Source organism: Electrona antarctica (assembly GCF_951216825.1).
Source record: "Electrona antarctica genome assembly, chromosome: 4".
Lineage (NCBI taxonomy): Eukaryota > Metazoa > Chordata > Actinopteri > Myctophiformes > Myctophidae > Electrona > Electrona antarctica.
The window spans coordinates 43,192,436-43,209,782 of NC_136809.1; the positions used below are offsets into that span (position 1 = coordinate 43,192,436).

General features: G+C 42.5%; 2 protein-coding genes across 2 annotated transcripts; one reads left to right on the forward strand and one right to left on the reverse strand.

Annotated features, from left to right (window-relative positions):
* Positions 1 to 247: 247 nt before the first annotated feature.
* On the reverse strand, positions 248 to 3,667 carry LOC306922064 (E3 ubiquitin-protein ligase TRIM35-like). Its single transcript, XM_079499452.1, has 7 exons — positions 3,402 to 3,667; positions 2,532 to 2,627; positions 1,987 to 2,217; positions 1,854 to 1,876; positions 1,602 to 1,720; positions 1,167 to 1,357; positions 248 to 1,058 (listed from the first exon to the last, which is right to left on the reverse strand). The coding sequence occupies exons 1-7, from the start codon at positions 3,642 to 3,644 to the stop codon at positions 261 to 263; spliced, it is 1,701 nt and encodes a 566-aa protein (XP_079355578.1). The 5' UTR covers positions 3,645 to 3,667; the 3' UTR covers positions 248 to 260.
* An 8,951-nt stretch (positions 3,668 to 12,618) lies between these two features.
* Positions 12,619 to 16,913, forward strand: LOC306921326 (protein Niban 1-like; the record flags this gene model as incomplete). The annotated part of the gene is made up of 8 exons (XM_079498435.1): positions 12,619 to 12,724; positions 13,479 to 13,657; positions 14,379 to 14,465; positions 14,785 to 14,865; positions 15,639 to 15,755; positions 15,904 to 16,002; positions 16,254 to 16,365; positions 16,636 to 16,913. The coding sequence occupies 8 exons, from the start codon at positions 12,619 to 12,621 to the stop codon at positions 16,911 to 16,913; spliced, it is 1,059 nt and encodes a 352-aa protein (XP_079354561.1).
* Positions 16,914 to 17,347: the final 434 nt, after the last annotated feature.

Below are 17,347 nucleotides of genomic sequence, written 5' to 3' on the forward strand. Positions count from 1 at the left end.
TACCCTAAAAGATCACAATATACAATCAATATATAAATCTTTGTGAATATTATACATTTAGCACATCAGTATCAAATGTTTAACATGTTTGCTGTGTTAGCAACCAGCTTCTCAAGGTCAATTCCTTTTAATGTTAAATGTGCAATCTAATTTCACCCATGGGAAATCATGGGTTCATTTGGTTTCATTTATGTTAGAGTATTATACAGTGAGAGTTTTAATGTGTATTTTCCCATCACTAATCCAGACACAATGATCTCCTATATAACAGGCTTTTGGTCTTTGTCAGGAGATGCCTCCTTAAGAGCTCTGTTCAGTGAAACATGGTAGTTCACACTGAATCTCTTCTTGCTGCTGTTCTTTTTCCCTCGAGGCTTGGGGTTTGTATTATTTGGTCCTCCACTGGTTTTAGATATGGTGACTTGGTCCTTATTGCTTATGGGCATCTTTGAGTCAAGTTTTTCTTCCTTCTCCCGGCTCTGGATTTGCATCACGGCACATGTTGTCTTCCTCTCTGGTGATTGGTCAGCAGTAGATGTTGTTGATGAGGTGTGATTATTATTACTTTCCCATCCGTATTCCAAGTAGTCATTACTGGTGGTGGTCGTCCCATTGACCTCACTGATCTCTCCCTTATTGAAAGATCTGTTTCTTGTCACCTGGGGGTTTCCGGTGATAGCTGGAGCTTCACTGGGGACGTGGTCTAAACTCACATTCGCCTTCTGTGGCAGCACTACCAGCTCCCTACCGGGGGATGTACTCTCAAAGTAGGGGTACACCTTCTCGGCAAAGTGATGGGTGAACAAGAAAAGATGTGCCCCAGAGTCAGCATCACAAAACTCCAACTGCCCTTGGTCCCAGTCCAGCCTGACACGGACCCCCCTGAGGAGGTGTGACTTGTCCGGGTGGAGGAGCTGATAGGGTGTGGTCAGTGCTCTATACTCGCCCTCTCGTAGGCTGATAGCCCAAAGCCCCGCCTCTGGGCATGCCTCAAACGCCTCCTTCCTGCACAAGGATTGACCAGCCACGCCTACCGTCCAGTTGTTGCTGTCACCAACCTGTGATCGGAGCGACAGAGTGAGTGAATGTGTGTTGATTGTTTGTGCATCCATCTATGGTACATATGTATCCTGTATAGGCTGTCGGTCTGTCTGTCTCATACATACCTCAATCTCCCAACAATGAGTTCCAGAGCTATAGGCGTGTCGGGCCAGGACACAGGAGTGTGGGTGGAAACGTTCAGGGGTGTCTGGCATAGGGACATTCCCACCAAGGCCTGGGTCCATCTGGACGCCAACAAGCCCAGGTGACACCCTCAGAGACTGGTGGGCTGTCCGCGGGTCAAGGGTCAGTGGAGCTGGACGGTGGACGAAAGGAAGAGAAAATGTGAAGTAAGGAATCGGATATAAGAGTAGTGAAAGAATGGAAGAATACATGTGTGTGTGTGTGTGTGTGTGTGTGTGTGTGTGTGTGTGTGTGTGTGTGTGTGTGTGTGTGTGTGTGTGTGTGTGTGTGTGTGTGTGTGTGTGTGTGTGTGTGTGTGTGTGTGTGTGTGTGTGTGTGTGTGTGTGTGTGTGTGTGTGTGTCTGAAAGAAGCTCACTGTAAGGGGCGATATGTTTCATCTTGTCCCAGATATTAAATCGGAGGTTTCCCAGGTGTTTGCTAACATCTATTACAGTTCCACAAGCCCTGTCTGCCTTTTTGTGACTCCGCCATACCCTGTAACAAGATTCACACATGGTCATTTGGACATACATACACCTTTCCAGGTTTGCAACATCTGTATGTATGTGTGATTTTGGATGACAGATGTATGTGTGCGTGTGCATGTTGCTGTATCTTATACTTATACCTTTTCATCGTGTCTTTGAAATTCTGTAAAAGAATAATGTAATTATTTGTTTTGGTTATTATCTTAAATTCGAATCAATTGTCCTGTTTCTTTGAGTTGCCACACATCACTCTATTTTGTCTATAGACAATACCTGTAAAAACTCATCTTCCCCCGCCTCCATCTCCTCCTCCATCTGTTGGATCTTCTCTTCCAGAGACTGTATCACTTGGCCCACTGAGTCTAGTTTCTCCTCTACCTCACTCTTCCTCGCTTCCTCTTCCTCCCAGAGTGCACCAAGTCTGTCTCCTTCCTCCTCTCTCAGGAACTGGTGAAGTTTCTTAAACTCCTCCTTAATCTGCGTCTCTGTCTGCTGTCCTTGGACCTGGATATAAGAGAAAGAAGAGAGGCCAGGGATACAAAAGGCAAGGTATCTCTGCTGTCTGGAAGAAACCATCACTCCAAACAAAATGTAACCAAAACACAGACGTAAATTATTGTGTTCAATAGCTCTGATTTATGTTTAGGATGGTTGCTGGTTTGGCAAATATTTTGAGGATGGAGTCTTTTTTACTTACTTCGCTTCTAAACACTCAAAAATGGAGTTAGTTGGTTTCTTCTAGACAGCAACAATTATGTGTTTTGAAACATGAATATTGAACATTTTGAACAATACATTATTAAGATTTGTGACCCTACCAGGTTGTGTGTTAATGCATGTCCACAGGTTTTCGCGACATTCTCAAGCTGAATCGTGTTTTTCTGCAGTCCATCCAATGATATTCGGAGCTCCCCCTAGTGTTCAAATACAGAAGAGTTCTGGTTGTTGGCATGTCAAAATCTTTCTGTTACTTGTGGCATGTGTCATGATTTATATTGGGTAGAGTTACTTTGAGTTTATAGCTTATTCACCTCACTGGAATTTATTACCTAAATGAACCCAATGTGCTTTATCCCATTTAACGATCACTGAGTGAGATGGTCAGGTGTTTTTTGTTTTGTTTACTTAAGTATCCAATGACACTGTGTATAACCGCTCGTCAGACTATTTATAGCATTTTAGGGCTGGTGGCAGATTCTGTGTTTTGCGAGCGTGCGTCTGCGTTGGGTTGGGGTGGGCGGAATGGGGTGTGGGTAAAATGTCTTGTAAGAATAGATAAGATGATCATGTGTGAACAAAAATAATGCCTCATAAATGGCACATGACACATTTTAATGCTTTGACCTGATTTTTATTTTCAGTGATCACAATAAGAACAACATTCAGTATGTTGCAGTAAAGTTGTGGATAACACACACACACACACACACACACACACACACACACACACACACACACACACACACATACACACAGCATTTTTCCTTTTAATCAAATGTAAGTATTACACTGTTAATGAATAGTGCTGGAATTCTCACCATTAGCTATCGTTACACATTTTCTTTGTCCATTACAACTTCATCACGTCATAAGAGAGTCTGGTTGGACTACAGATCAAGTTCTCTCTGTATAGTTTTTATAATGCATTTCTTTCAAATATATACAATACGCAAACACTTGGCCCCTACCTTACAGTCGTCCAGAGCCTCTGCTATGGGATAGACCCTGTGTCCCACATGAGAGCCAGTTGCAGCACATTGTCTGCATACAGGCTCCAAGTCATCCACACAGAACAGAGACAGGCTCTCACTGTGCTCCCCACACTGCTCAGGAGATCCAGGTGACGTGGGGCGACCCTCCGCCTCAGCCCCGTGGTGGTGGGCATTAGGGAGAGGGGAGAGGTTTGGCATGGCTTCCGGATTCAGAGCCATGAAAACGAGAGAAAATCAGTTTTGCAGCTTCAGAGAGAAGGTACGAACAGGGATAGAATGAAGTGGATGGAGAGAGGACACAAGGAGCTCGTATAAGTAAAGGGGAGGAGAAGTGGGCAGGGTTAGACAACACTGACACACAAGTGCTACCATAAGTAGCACTAATTACTTATAACAATTATACAGTATATGATATAAGTGTACCAATGTCTGAGTTAGACGTGTGTGTGTGTGTGTGTGTGTGTGTGTGTGTGTGTGTGTGTGTGTGTGTGTGTGTGTGTGTGTGTGTGTGTGTGTGTGTGTGTGTGTGTGTGTGTGTGTGTGTGTGTGTGTGTGTGTGATACATTTTTGCACATGTAATGTTGTCAGTACCTTATGATATACACTACAGCCTTAGTGTAAACTCGAGCTTTATAGTTGACATAATCACTCTCACATAACCCCACTCCACCAGTTGAACTGTAACCAATACCATACCAACCATAGCATATAGGTAGTGGAGCTGGGTAAAAAGCATGTATATTTAACGTCTTGAACACTACCGTCCCTACTCTGTGGGGGAACATTTGCAGATATATTTAACGTCTTGAACACTACCGTTCCTACTCTGTGGGGGAACATTTGCAGATATATTTAACATCTTGAACACTATACCGTCCCTACTCTGTGGGGGAACATTTGCAGATAGCACACTGTTTCTTAAATCTTGCAATACTGGTGAATGCTGGGGAGATGAACCATGTAGGATTGTAGGAAGCAAAGTGCTGAACACAGAAAGACTGCCAGTTACACATGCATACAGTATCATATGAGAGGTCTTAATGTCATACAGATCCACTTACAGAAGCTCCCACTTGAGACCAATTAGGTTAAGCTAGTTTACGCCATATATCACACTGTAATATGAGTTTCCCTGTGCTTGGCTTGTATGTTCACATAACTAAGGCTAAACTCATGTCTTACATGTTATATATAACCTCGCCAGGCACGGACTGGCACAGAAAAAACAACTGGATCTTTAATTAAGTCAACTGTTTTGCAGTTTGAGAAAAGCGGAATGTATTTTAAAGATGAGTCTGTGGTCGTATATATGGACATTTCTTACATTATTAACAATATATTATCCTGCTCTATTCATTCCATGAAATTACCTCTAAATGTTGATTATCAACCAATATATGTATCTGTTCAAACACAGATGTATTGAGAATAACAGCAAGGACGTGAATTTGACTATATACTATACTTTGATTATAGCCAGATTAGCCACTAGAAATGCAAGGATCGTATACTAAATGGGAATTAGTGTGTGTGTGTGTGTGTGTGTGTGTGTGTGTGTGTGTGTGTGTGTGTGTGTGTGTGTGTGTGTGTGTGTGTGTGTGTGTGTGTGTGTGTGTGTGTGTGTGTGTGTGTGTGTGTGTGTGTGTGTGTGTGTGTGTGTGTGTGTGTGTTTGTTTGCGTGTACACACTGCACAGCATGTCTGTCTGTCTTTCTGTCACCACAGTATTAGTATCTACTCCAAAGCTGAGCATATGAGGCACATTTAAGACATACTATCAGCCTGGACAGTTTCACATTTCACATCTCTATACAGGCAGTATGTCCGACTCCTAATGCACTGGTATGGTGACATGCCATAAATCTGTAGGCTGGTATGGACATGAATGCAGACTAGAGACTAGCCCTATATATAGTTTATTTACTTTGGCAGTAGTGGACAGTAACTAAGTACAATTACTTGTGTACTGTACTTGTTTGAGCATCTGTACTTTTGGACTACTGTTCTGTACTTCTGACTCCACTACATTTCTAGCAAGGGAAAAGGTTACATGATGAATTGTTGTGATACAACGTATTGTGAGCGTGCAGATCTGTCTTCACTATTATTATTCTTTTTTTAATACAGCAATGCATTGCTATTAAAAAGAAAATGCATTTTAAAAATGTGAATACTTAAAGGTATATTCAGTGATTGCACTTTATTCAAATATCACTTTTTTTCTTTCTTTTTTGTGATTTGTCTCCCTACTATAGAGTGCGGACACTGAAGTGCCCTTGAGCAAGGCATTGAACCACTACCATGAAACGTTCTATGAGCAGGGCCTGGCTGGAAACAAGCTTAGCCCAGATACCCTGGGTAAATATAGTAACTTTGCTTTAACTTTGGGAGTTCCTCCCTGTCCCCAGTTAAAGTGGCACCATGTACATTATTTAAAATAAATAAAATAAACTGTTGTCCAATCTGTATGGTATAGTAGCCTATGTTTATACAATATAACTTGTGCAGTTGGGGTATTTACTATTTTTGTCTGCTATTTTTGCACTGCTCTTCTATTGAGACATTTAGATCGTGTCAAAGGTCATGTCTCACCCAGACACAAGATCTGACACGAATTTTGACCTGAAAGTCAAGATTCCACAGTAGAAGATGAAAGTTACATAGTGCTGCTTTAAGTATTTTAAAAGCAAATACTATAACAAATACACATTTGACAGATTTCACTATAGTGGAGTAATATTTGACCTGGGGTAATTTACTCAATTACTGGGCATATGTCCACCATTGATTGTTTTCGGTTTAGGCTTAGATGTGAATGGAAATGCATTAGTTAGCTCAGCTGCTGTCACCTTCACTTTCCTGTACCCGCCCCACTCAACACACACGCACACACACGCACACGCACACGCACGCACACACACACACACACACACACACACACACACACACACACACACACACACACACACACACACACACACACACACACACACAGAAATAGCATCGGATTCATTAGCAGTCTATACTGTACTTCCACCACACTGGTGTCCTATTTCCTGCATCCTAATGCAGTGACATACATGAGATAAACACTACAATTAGTGTAATGGCTTGAAATTACCTTGCTTATTCTAAGATACCTATATAGTGCACAAAACTCACATGACTGTACAGTACTGTGTATGACCCTCAGTAGCCAGTGTACAGTACTGTGTATGACCCTCAGTAGCCAGTGTCCATCAACTCTTCTTTGTCCCTATTATAGGTTTGTTTCACCGCACAGGTCACTAACAGTCACACGGCATGCCATGAAGGTCCAGACCGGATGCCACGTCCAAACTACCCCTCCACCATCGTCATGTTCATGTTCTCATGTCAGTAATACAGATAGACACACGCACGCACGCACGCACGCACGCACGCACGCACGCACGCACGCACGCACACACACACACACACACACACCAGCTACTTATACTTTACTACTTATATACTGTGGATAATTTCATTAAAAGTATTATGTCGTTTGTGTGTATTTGGAACGTTGATGTTTTAATAACTGATTTATTGATTGAATACTTTATTGGCAGAAATGTAAACGGTACAGAGTAGTAGTACAGTCAAATACTTAGTCCAAAAGGATATCACTTGCAGTCGTGTTTCCATTCAGGTCCTGGGTATTCAATCCATAATCATGACATGAAAAATAACAAAGAAATTCAAATCATCATAGAAAATAATAATAATTAAAAAAAAAGATATGTAGGCCTACAGTTTGGGGGGGGGGGGGGGGGAGTAGAGGGGTTATAAAGAGGTGGGGGGGGGGTATAGTTACTTGACTAAGGGAGGAGCAATCATTTCCTCTCTCTTTGGCCTGCTGAAAGGTGGATTTCAGGCCTGTTTTAAAGACGCCATGCAGTGACTAGCATTTCTTTGAGGGAGTGGGTCAGGGCATTCCACACTTGGGTGGCACTGGCAGTGCTGTAAAAGGAGAATGCACGTTGTATGTTTGTTTTAAAATACTATTGTATGAGGTGTTTTGGCAGGGCTGTAGTATTGGAGAGCTGATGTTATAATGCTACCACGAGGGTGTTTTGCCAGGGCTGTAGTGGGTATTGACTGTCAACATGAATCAGTTTTATTGAAGCTATAGCTGTCAAATGAGGCATAAGAGAAGGGTGGGGATGGAAAAAGATGAGGATGAAAAATATAACTTTGAAGTATGGGGGTAACTGAAAGTACAGCGTTGATGTAGCCTAGGTCAGGGGTTCTCAACCCGTGGGTCGCGACCCCTCGGGGGGTCGCCAAATTATTTTAGGGGGTCCCCAAATTATATAAAAAAAAAAAAAAGATTTTTAAAATTTTATTTTCACGATTTTTCAAAAATAGCAGACCTACAAGCTCGTAGCGCGCCACTCGGTGGCGCGCTATGAGCTTGTAGATCTTTATTATTGGACCAATACTAGTCCTACAATAATACTGTATGAACAACTAATTGATATAACAATAATATCATAACCTATCATTTCCCAAATTGCTTTTAAGAACCTTGCTCAAAGATCTAGCAACACTAATCAGTGGTTCAGTATTATTTCATGCATTATCATTATTGAGTTCAAAATTTGGTCACTACTTTCTTAGTATTTGAACTTCAAATTCTAAGAAAAGTAAATAACTAATCACAGCCCAGCCCTTAGTCTGTGTGCATGTGTTTGTCTTCCAACACTGCAGCCACCATCAACCTAACTATTTTCTCTTCATTGTCATTCATGCTCAGCAGTGAACATTCTGCAATGGTTTACTAAACATAGGCCTACTCATAAGTGCAAGCATGTGCGTGTGCGTGTGTGTGTGTGTGTGTGTGTGTGTGTGTGTGTGTGTGTGTGTGTGTGTGTGTGTGAGTGTGCGCGCGCTTGCATGTGTGCTTGCATGTGTGTGTGCGTGCGTGCGTGCGTGCGTGTGTGTGTGTGTGTGTTTTTTCATGCAGAGACAGGCACACAGACAAGCACACACACACACACACACACACACACACACACACACACACACACACACACACACACACACACACACTAAACTAAATGTATTGCTGATGTTATTGAGATATTCTTGCCTAACATATTCAAGGCTTCATGCCTCATCCTGTCTGAATACAAAGGAATTGATGGTCTAAGACACTGGTTCTCAAAGTGAGGTGCGGGGACCCCCAGGGGTCCTTTAGGGGGTTGCAGGGGGTCCACAGCAAAATGAGTCTGGAGACAATTGGCTCTATTTTCTTTTTCAGCTATTTTTATTTTAGAAAACTCTTGACAAATCTTCTCTTATGGGGTATTAGTATTATTTATTTATTTTAATTTTCACTCTTACTGTGGCCAAATACATAGAATTGGGAGTCCTTGACATGAAAAGAAACGGATCGGAAGCTGGTAATTCCCACTGTCTCTCATGGTGTGAATGGACAGAGCACATCACAGGCATGATGGAGGCCCTGGCACCCCTCTATCACCGACACTACTGCTCACACCTCCTGGAGTATGTGAGGAACAGAGATCAGGAACCTGGCCGACCCAGACCAATAACTCAGAATACAGTAAGAGAATCACACCAACATGATTTAATATAATCAATGAATATCCCAACAATTAATGTCATCCTCCTTTGATGAATATGACAAACTTAGGAGAGAGCGGTTTATTGTTAGTATTCATTCGTGACATTAAAATGCAGCACTCAACTATTGATTAATTATTGGCCGAGGTTTTGCTGGCTGTTCAGTGACTCTGGTCTGGAATGTCAGGTTACAGCACTAACTAAGGTCCTCCATAATCAGAACATTATTTGAATGTAATTTGTATACTATAATAAAACGTGACAAAAGCTAACATCCGTTCTCATGTCTAAACAACCCATCAGAATTTTACAATTGTCCATTTCAGAAGCACATGCACATCATTATTTGACGTATATTGATTTCAAATATCGACGACTTCATGTGTAGTCTGAAATCCAGACCATTGTGGACTCTCCTCATCCTACCAACAACGTACAAAACAGAGTTGTTCTGTGTGTCTTTACAGAGTTAATTGGGTGTATGCATGTTTTACTTCAGGACGAGGACGTTGTTCCAGGTTGTGGGATTCTCTTGGAGGGAAGTCTGCCACAGTACCTGGATGGAACCTGGAGACAGCGACACCTACAGGTCACTAACAGTTTTGCTGTTGAGAGCCGTGACTCCAAAGAGGTACTACTATACAGTAGATCACTGGTTCCCAGATAGACAACTACTGTAGGAGATGTACGCACTATGAAGCTGATGGCTCATTATCTCCAACGGGCCGGAATGGCTGTGATCGAGGCGGAGAGAATGTTTTCATACTTTTCCCCACCAAGTTAGACACAAATACTCTTGTGCGTCTTGTGACAATAATGACCGTCAAACTACGTTTTCATACTCCATATCGTTTGTCAGTAATTACATTCACTAAATTATGGGCAGGGCCTATTTCTTACAAAAGCAGACAGTATCTTAAACAACATCAACACAACATCCAATTATCCCCAAATTTGAAGCGCATGTTGAGGGGCCTAGATCACACCTCCAAAGGTTATTTCACGTCTGCCCATAGGCGTGTACAGTAGGTGTGTTATGCACCCCACAACTGTGCAGGAGGATGCTAAACACACACCAGTCTTAGTAGTGGTGCCAGCTCACGGCAGAAACATCTAAAGAGTTAAGTCTTAAAAAGACAAAAGAGTGGCCACACACACTGATAGCCAAAGTGCAGATTATTTATTAGGCTGCAGAGTAGGAACCAACGTTTCGGCAGTACAACTGCCTTCTTCAGGGTATATATAAATAATCGGCACTTTGGCTATCAGTGTGTACCATTTAAGACTTAACTCTTTAGATGCACCCCACAACTGACACAGCTTTAGGAAGGCAACCCGGCCTGGTGGAGATCTGCACTCAGAGGAGTGCACTTTCTTTGTTTTTGTTTAATGTACATTGACTTACAGCAGTGGTAGTGTGTTTTATAAACACCTTCCCTTTGTGTACATATTGTGCACTATAGACTGTACAATACACACATGTCTACCACTACTACCATGTCCACTATAATCCACCTCATCTGTGGATGCGGATGTAAATTATGTGTAATTCTCTGCTGTCGGGCAGAAACCAGCAAACTCCAAAATGTTCATTTTTCAGGACATGACAAACTATGAATGTATGTGTGTGCACACTCCTGTACATATACATCTGTTTCCAGGTTTTTAAAGGTGGCTGGGGGTGCAAGAAAGAGCTGGTTCTGTCAAGCTGTCAGATCTGCACCTCCAAAGAAGAGCATTCTATCTTAGTGGATAACATGTGCAAACACATCACAGGTAGGTGGTATACCAGACCGACACTTCTAATCCTTGCCCGCCAGAGGTATAGACAAGGCAGACACTCTGTTGTGTTTATCCTGGCACACTGTGTGTGTGTGTGTGTGTGTGTGTGTGTGTGTGTGTGTGTGTGTGTGTGTGTGTGTGTGTGTGTGTGTGTGCGTGCGTGCGTGCGTGCGTGCGTGCGTGCGTGCGTGCGTGCGTGCGTGCGTGCGTGCGTGCGTGCGTGCGTGCGTGCGTGCGTGCGTGCGTGCGTGCGTGCGTTCTGTGTACATATCTCAGGTAGATCAGGCGTCAGGATGGCATTCTGGGACTGCCCCACAGCTTTCCCTGTGTTAATCCAGCACCCTTACAGCGCCCCTGTGTGTTTGGCCACAGCATCACGGCAGGAACAGACACAATGGGCCAACATACTGCGGGCAGTAGTACAGCACCAGAGCTGTGGTATGTAGTGTATAGCATACTGTAGCTCTCTCTCTATGTCATTCACACATCAATTAAAGGCATGCCAATCTAAAAAAAATCATGTGAACTATTTTCATTTGCCTCAGTGCTAGAAATCACCAAAGATTTAAAGTCATGCCTTGTACACTGACCGTGTTAACAGATGGGTAACCAGATGGTAAACTCATAACTGAGGTTAATAATATTTCACTTTGGTGTAGCATTACTGCACGTTAGCTGCACAGCATGCTGATACGCAGTAAAACCTTAATTGAGTACCACAGACGAATAACAGTCTAAGTCCACACTATTGATCCATAATATATAAATGATAGATAAGGGTTCAGGACAACGAGACCTTTTCGTGGAGGGGTCAGTCTGAAATTTGGACTTAGACTGTTTTTCGTCTGTGGTACTCAATTAAACACTATGAATTAATTAATTTTAATCCAACACACCTGTCCCTGAGCTGAAAGTCAGGGGCACATAAGACTTTTGGTTTAACTCTGAGAGATTACATAATGTAACCAAGATTTTGAACTGGATTTGATTGTGTAGGCCTATACCTTCACCATACCTATACTTGAAAATTGGTTAGGCGTTGTCTGGTTGTTATTTGGTTTGTCTACATGTTTTAGCATTGTGGCATGGAGATTCACCAGAATCCAGGGCCTTCTTAGATGCTCTGTCTTCCCTGAAGCAACAAAGGGGTTGCTATCAACTAGGGGTGCTCCTGATGGGCAACGAGGAAGAGGTCAGTGTCATACTTAAAATAAGTGAAAAGAAGCGTTAGTGTTGTCATTATTGTCTGTTGTATTTGTTGTTGTTTATAGCTTTGAGAACCTCCCTATCTGCATGTACAGTATGTTTTCACATTTATAAGAGAATTTGTCTCCGTCTCACCGACAGTATTTGCCTCCACTGCCCAGGTGTTGGTGTGCATGGTGATGGAGGAAGTGATGTCATACCTGAGGAAGCAGGTGTTGGTGTGCATGGTGATGGAGGAAGTGATGTCATACCTGAGGAAGCAGGTGTTTCGGAGAATGATTAGGGTTCGCAGCACCCGCAGAAGGTAGCAGGCTTGGATCAGAGTGAGCAGAACATAATGGAGATGATGAACACTATATAGTTCTTATCCATGTGGAGTAAAACATGCATGCATGCACTCACACACACACACACACACACACACACACACACACACACACACACACTCACACACTCACACACAGACTCTAATTGATCTCTTTACGTGTATGGATGTATGGATGCATGTGTGTATGTGCATGTGCATGTTGTGCATGCATGCTTGTCAGCTGTTGTTTGAAGTCTATAGGCTAGCAGGGTCCCAGATTAAGGCATCAATGGCATCACTGAAAGAAGAGCTGGCTGAACGTCGCTGTGAGCTGGAACAACGCACTACTGCAGCAGCGCTACAACAGAAAGACCACATCACTCACACTATGATGGGTGTGTCTGCATGCCTTGTATGTGTGGTGAATGTGGGCTGCGTCCGTGTGTCCTCCGAGGAGTTGGGAGAAGAGAGGGGCTGCCTTTCACTCTTTTAGTTTGCATTGACATTTTTAGACATTTAGATGACTCATCCTGCTCAACTAATTCACAACGAGGGCAACTCACAAAAGGGAAAAGGCTGACTGCCTACATTACAAATACATATATGCGAGAATTTAGCCCCCAAATATTCCTGTGACCCTTTGTGACGATCACATAACAAAATGTCAGGATATTAAACAAGGAACAAGAACTAAGAGGGGCATAATGTTTGCGATGTCCTCTGTCCTCTCCTCCCTAGAGACCATGTCATCACTGTCCCAAAAGCCAAAACTGTTACTTTATATGAATCAGGAAAAATAATCTGTGTACCAATAGATCCAATGGAGGTTACATTATTTAATCACAAGTTCTTCAATATATTTTTCATTGGTTAAATTCATAAAACAAACTTAACCACTTTCAACCTAGCATTCCTATTTTAGACAATATACTGTAATATCTCCAAAATATTGGTGTAGTGTACTAAGTGTAGGCTAATTATGTAAAACAAATATATTTCAGAAATACCTAAAATAGCTGATCAACAAGTAGAGTAATAAGTCTAGTATAAAATAAGTCATTCATAAATAATTTAAAAAAATAAAAATAAACAGATGAAATGTGGAGGTTACTGCCCAACAGTGACGATGTGTATGTTGCTGCTCCATAGAGAACATGTGTGGCCTGATGTTACAGTCCATTCTTCGTGTCATCATCCCAAGACTTGACCAAACTCTGCAGGAAGTGTCCACACCAATCTGTGACGCATTTGCCTCTATCCGGCAATACTTCCTGGATACGTGCGATGACATCGTAGCTGAAGTATCCGAGGGCACGTCGGTGAAAGCGGTGTGCACTAAAAGTCAATCATTTAAAAAATGTATAGTACTACAGTTGCCAGGCAGCGAGGAACTATTGTTCTATTAAGAAATGAATACATTTTCTTGAGCACACTGTGCATCTGTTAATGTTACTGGTACAGACCAACATTAGACAGAGCCAGTGGTGTAATTAAGTACATTTACTCAAGTACTGTAGCAGCCTACTTATGTACAATTATGAGGTATTCTTTTGACTTTAGTGGAGTATTTCCAATTTCAGTACTTTTACATTTACTACTCCACTATTATCTCAGAGGCAAATATTGTACTCTGCATCAAATGCATCACAGTGTGAGCTTGTAGATCTGCAAGTGAGTAATTGATGAACTATCCCTTTAAGTAAAAAAAATAATAAAATAAAATGTGTTACTTTTTCCACCACTGGACACCACAACATTATACACAGGCCAGCTGAGGCAACAGGGAATACACACAACTGACAACCACACCATTTTGAAATTATGTAATGGATTTTTAAGTGGTTACATGGACCCTAAAGCCATGATTTCAGCATAAGCTACAAAATAACAGGTTCTCGGCAGTAAATTGCACCAAAAACACACACAGCCTATTACACACAACTATTAAGAACGAGTTTCAACCATTGTCTGGTGTATGCAATGCAATCTGTTCTCCAGTTCTACTTCTATTGTAAGCTGTAGGCGTAATCTACATATATTTTATCCCAGATGCTGGTGCCTCTGTGCCGTCTTGGCCCAGGTGAAGCCAGGATGTGGCATTACCTGTCCAGGCTGGAGATGGGCTCAGAAGGAGAGGTGTGGAAGAAAACTATGCTATTTATATTACATTTAACCTTTGCTATATTAAAGTGTGATAATGAGCATATAGTAAATTCAGGGCTGGACTGGGACAAAAATTCGGCCCGGTCATTTTCGCGCGATTTTCGCCGAGACCAGCCCACCACAACCAGCGCGCAGATAGCAGAAACTATACCGCCCGCTCCGTCGAGGCACACACAAACAAGCCCTAATTAATACCACCACTACCGAGGGTACTGCTCTGTGCCACTGTCGAGCTTCTCCGTTGTGCGCACAATATTATTCTAACAATTCTTTTTTTTTTATATGACAAAAGGCATGGCTCCAGGAGACATGGAGAGTCCACAGTGGAACCTGGAGGCCTCTGCAGCTCAAAGCTCAGAATTCTCTCTACAGGGTAATTCTGCAACCACACTATGCAAGCCAATGGAATATCAATACATGGTTTCATCAGCTTATAGAAACCATACAGCCTTTCACGTCCTATAGAAAGTTAGCATGCTAAAACAGAATGCATTGTTCTTGCATTAATAAAAATAACACCCGTGTGAAGTGAGTGGCGCTCTTATCATCATACATCATAATCAATCATCTCATTCCGGCCAATTCGAATTTGCGTCCTCACCTTCGTCTTCAATGTTTGTACTTTGTGATGTTTGTGTTTACACAAACACTCAAAGCTGGCCATTCATTGTCAATGGCATTTCATGTTTGGGTTGGGACAATGACGTAAAACTGGCCATTCATTATAAATGTGTTAGGACAATGTTTATGTTTACACACACCCTCAAAGCTAGACATAGGAGGGGCTAGCGCCCCTCAAACAATAAAAGTCAAATCTTGTTTAAAATGAAATGTCCACAGCCCTCCTCTGAGAAACAGACTAGACCGACATTTTACAATCTTATGAGCATTGAGGACCAATATACTTTAGGTTGAAAATGGATGAAATGTTTCTTTAAACAAAACAAAAATATCCCTTAAAGCATATTTTAAATCAACACACTCTGGATTGTACTGTGTACTTTAGGGGAAAACAATTTCTAAGTGTAACTGATAAATAGAAGAGATACTGTATTAAGATTCATATTAGTCGGCTATGTGTCAAACTGTTCAATGGTTTTCTGTCATGGCTTTCATAAATCCAGTCTCTCTCTCTTATGCTCTTAGGTGGTTGATAAGTGTGTTGTGACATTCCGGAGGTTGGTTTCAAGATATCCCTGTTGCTGTCTGGACCATTCACAGCTAAGTGCTGTCTTGTGTAGGATCAGAGACCAAGTGATCAAGGTCTGTCGCTGAGAGAAATATGAAAATGCTACTCTGATCCATGGTATCTACAAAGAAATGTTATTCACAGAAATTCTAATCAGTTATATGTATTTCTGTTTGTGTCTCTCTTTCTCGTAAATATACGCTCATGCATGCATGCCTTCAGCAACTGGACGTGGAACTGTTGGCTGTACGTTCCCAGTTAATTTTGGAATCTATTCTGCAGCTAACATTGCCAACATTTACACAGGCCATGGGTACACAGGTATGCTCTGTGTGTGTGTGTGTGTGTGTGTGTGTGTGTGTGTGTGTGTGTGTGTGTGTGTGTGTGTGTGTGTGTGTGTGTGTGTGTGTGTGTGTGTGTGTGCGTGCGTGCGTGCGTGCGTGCGTGCGTGCGTGCGTGCGTGCGTGCGTGCGTGCGTGCGTGCGTGTGTGTGTGTGTGTGTGTGTGTGCGTTTGTGCGCGGCGCTCATATCCCCCTGGTTTTACGTCTATGGCAAAACTTCCTGTGTGCAGGATCTGTCCTGTTATGCTGCCACGTTGAACTCAGACCAAGCCCTCTTTATTCACCCCGACATCCTTTATCACTGCATTCTGAGAGACAATGTGACCCGTCACATCCAATCAGGTACAGCTAGCTAAGTGCATATCCCAATGTTGGCTACAGGGCCAAATGTGCAGATGGACTTATAACTCCAATATTGCACACAGAGACACACAATATATAATTGTGTGTCTCTGTGTGCATGCTTATAAGTATTTTATCGTGTAAGCGCACATGTGTATGTGTGTGTGTGTGTGTGTGTGTGTGTGTGTGCGTGCGTGCGTGCGTGCGTGCGTGCGTGCGTGCGTGCGTGCGTGCGTGCGTGCGTGCGTGCGTTTGTGTGTGTTCCCGCAGTGATGAAGCACACTCTACCCCAGCAGTGTGTACCTCTGCCTGTCGCTCCCAGTCATTTGCCTGGCTCCAGCTCTAGTCTCTCTGAGCGTGTTTACCAGGAACTGCTGCCTTCTGGTGCCTGCTGCCAGCAGAGCTGCTGCCAAGCATGCAAAGGCTCTGCCTCGGGATCCCATGCATTCACTGAGAACACTGTGCCTGACCAGGATATCACTGAGGGCCACTCACCAGACAACCATGCAACCATCAAAAGCCTCAATGATGATACACCTACAGTGTAGGCCACTGGTTCCCAAACAATGACCATTTGTGGGTCGGGGACACATTTGAATGGGTGACGGGTCCCTTTAATTATTTTTGCTTCCTACAACATTTCTTATTTAAAACAAATTATAAAAATATTCCCCCCCAAAAAAAACAATTGCAATGATTTTTAAAGTATAATTGCATGAAGAAATAAAATAAATTCCAAGTAGTGAAAACAGTGGATCTACAAACTCACAACGGTGTGATGCGTTATGACTGCGCTTGCCTTGTAGATCTGCTATTTTCACTACTTTGGGTCCCGGACTCCCGGACAAACGTCTAATTTGTCCGTGTCTTGAGCTAAAAATGTAAGTCTGCTGCTTGATGTAGGAGAATATCTATTTTGATCAACTGCGAGTCTGCGACTGAAATGTTGAAATAGTCTAAATGTCTGTCAACACAAGATAAA

What these genes read in the sequence shown, in the direction of transcription:
- LOC306922064 (XM_079499452.1), bottom strand. Translation starts at nt 3,644, where the DNA reads ATGGCTCTGAATCCGGAAGCCATGCCAAACCTCTCCCCTCTCCCTAAT. An exon ending in ATGCATTAACACACAACCTG is followed by an intron (nt 2,218 to 2,531) that starts GTAGGGTCACAA and finishes TCTTATATCCAG; the next exon opens with GTCCAAGGACAGCAGACAGA. An exon ending in GAAACATATCGCCCCTTACA is followed by an intron (nt 1,358 to 1,601) that starts GTGAGCTTCTTT and finishes TCCACCGTCCAG; the next exon opens with CTCCACTGACCCTTGACCCG.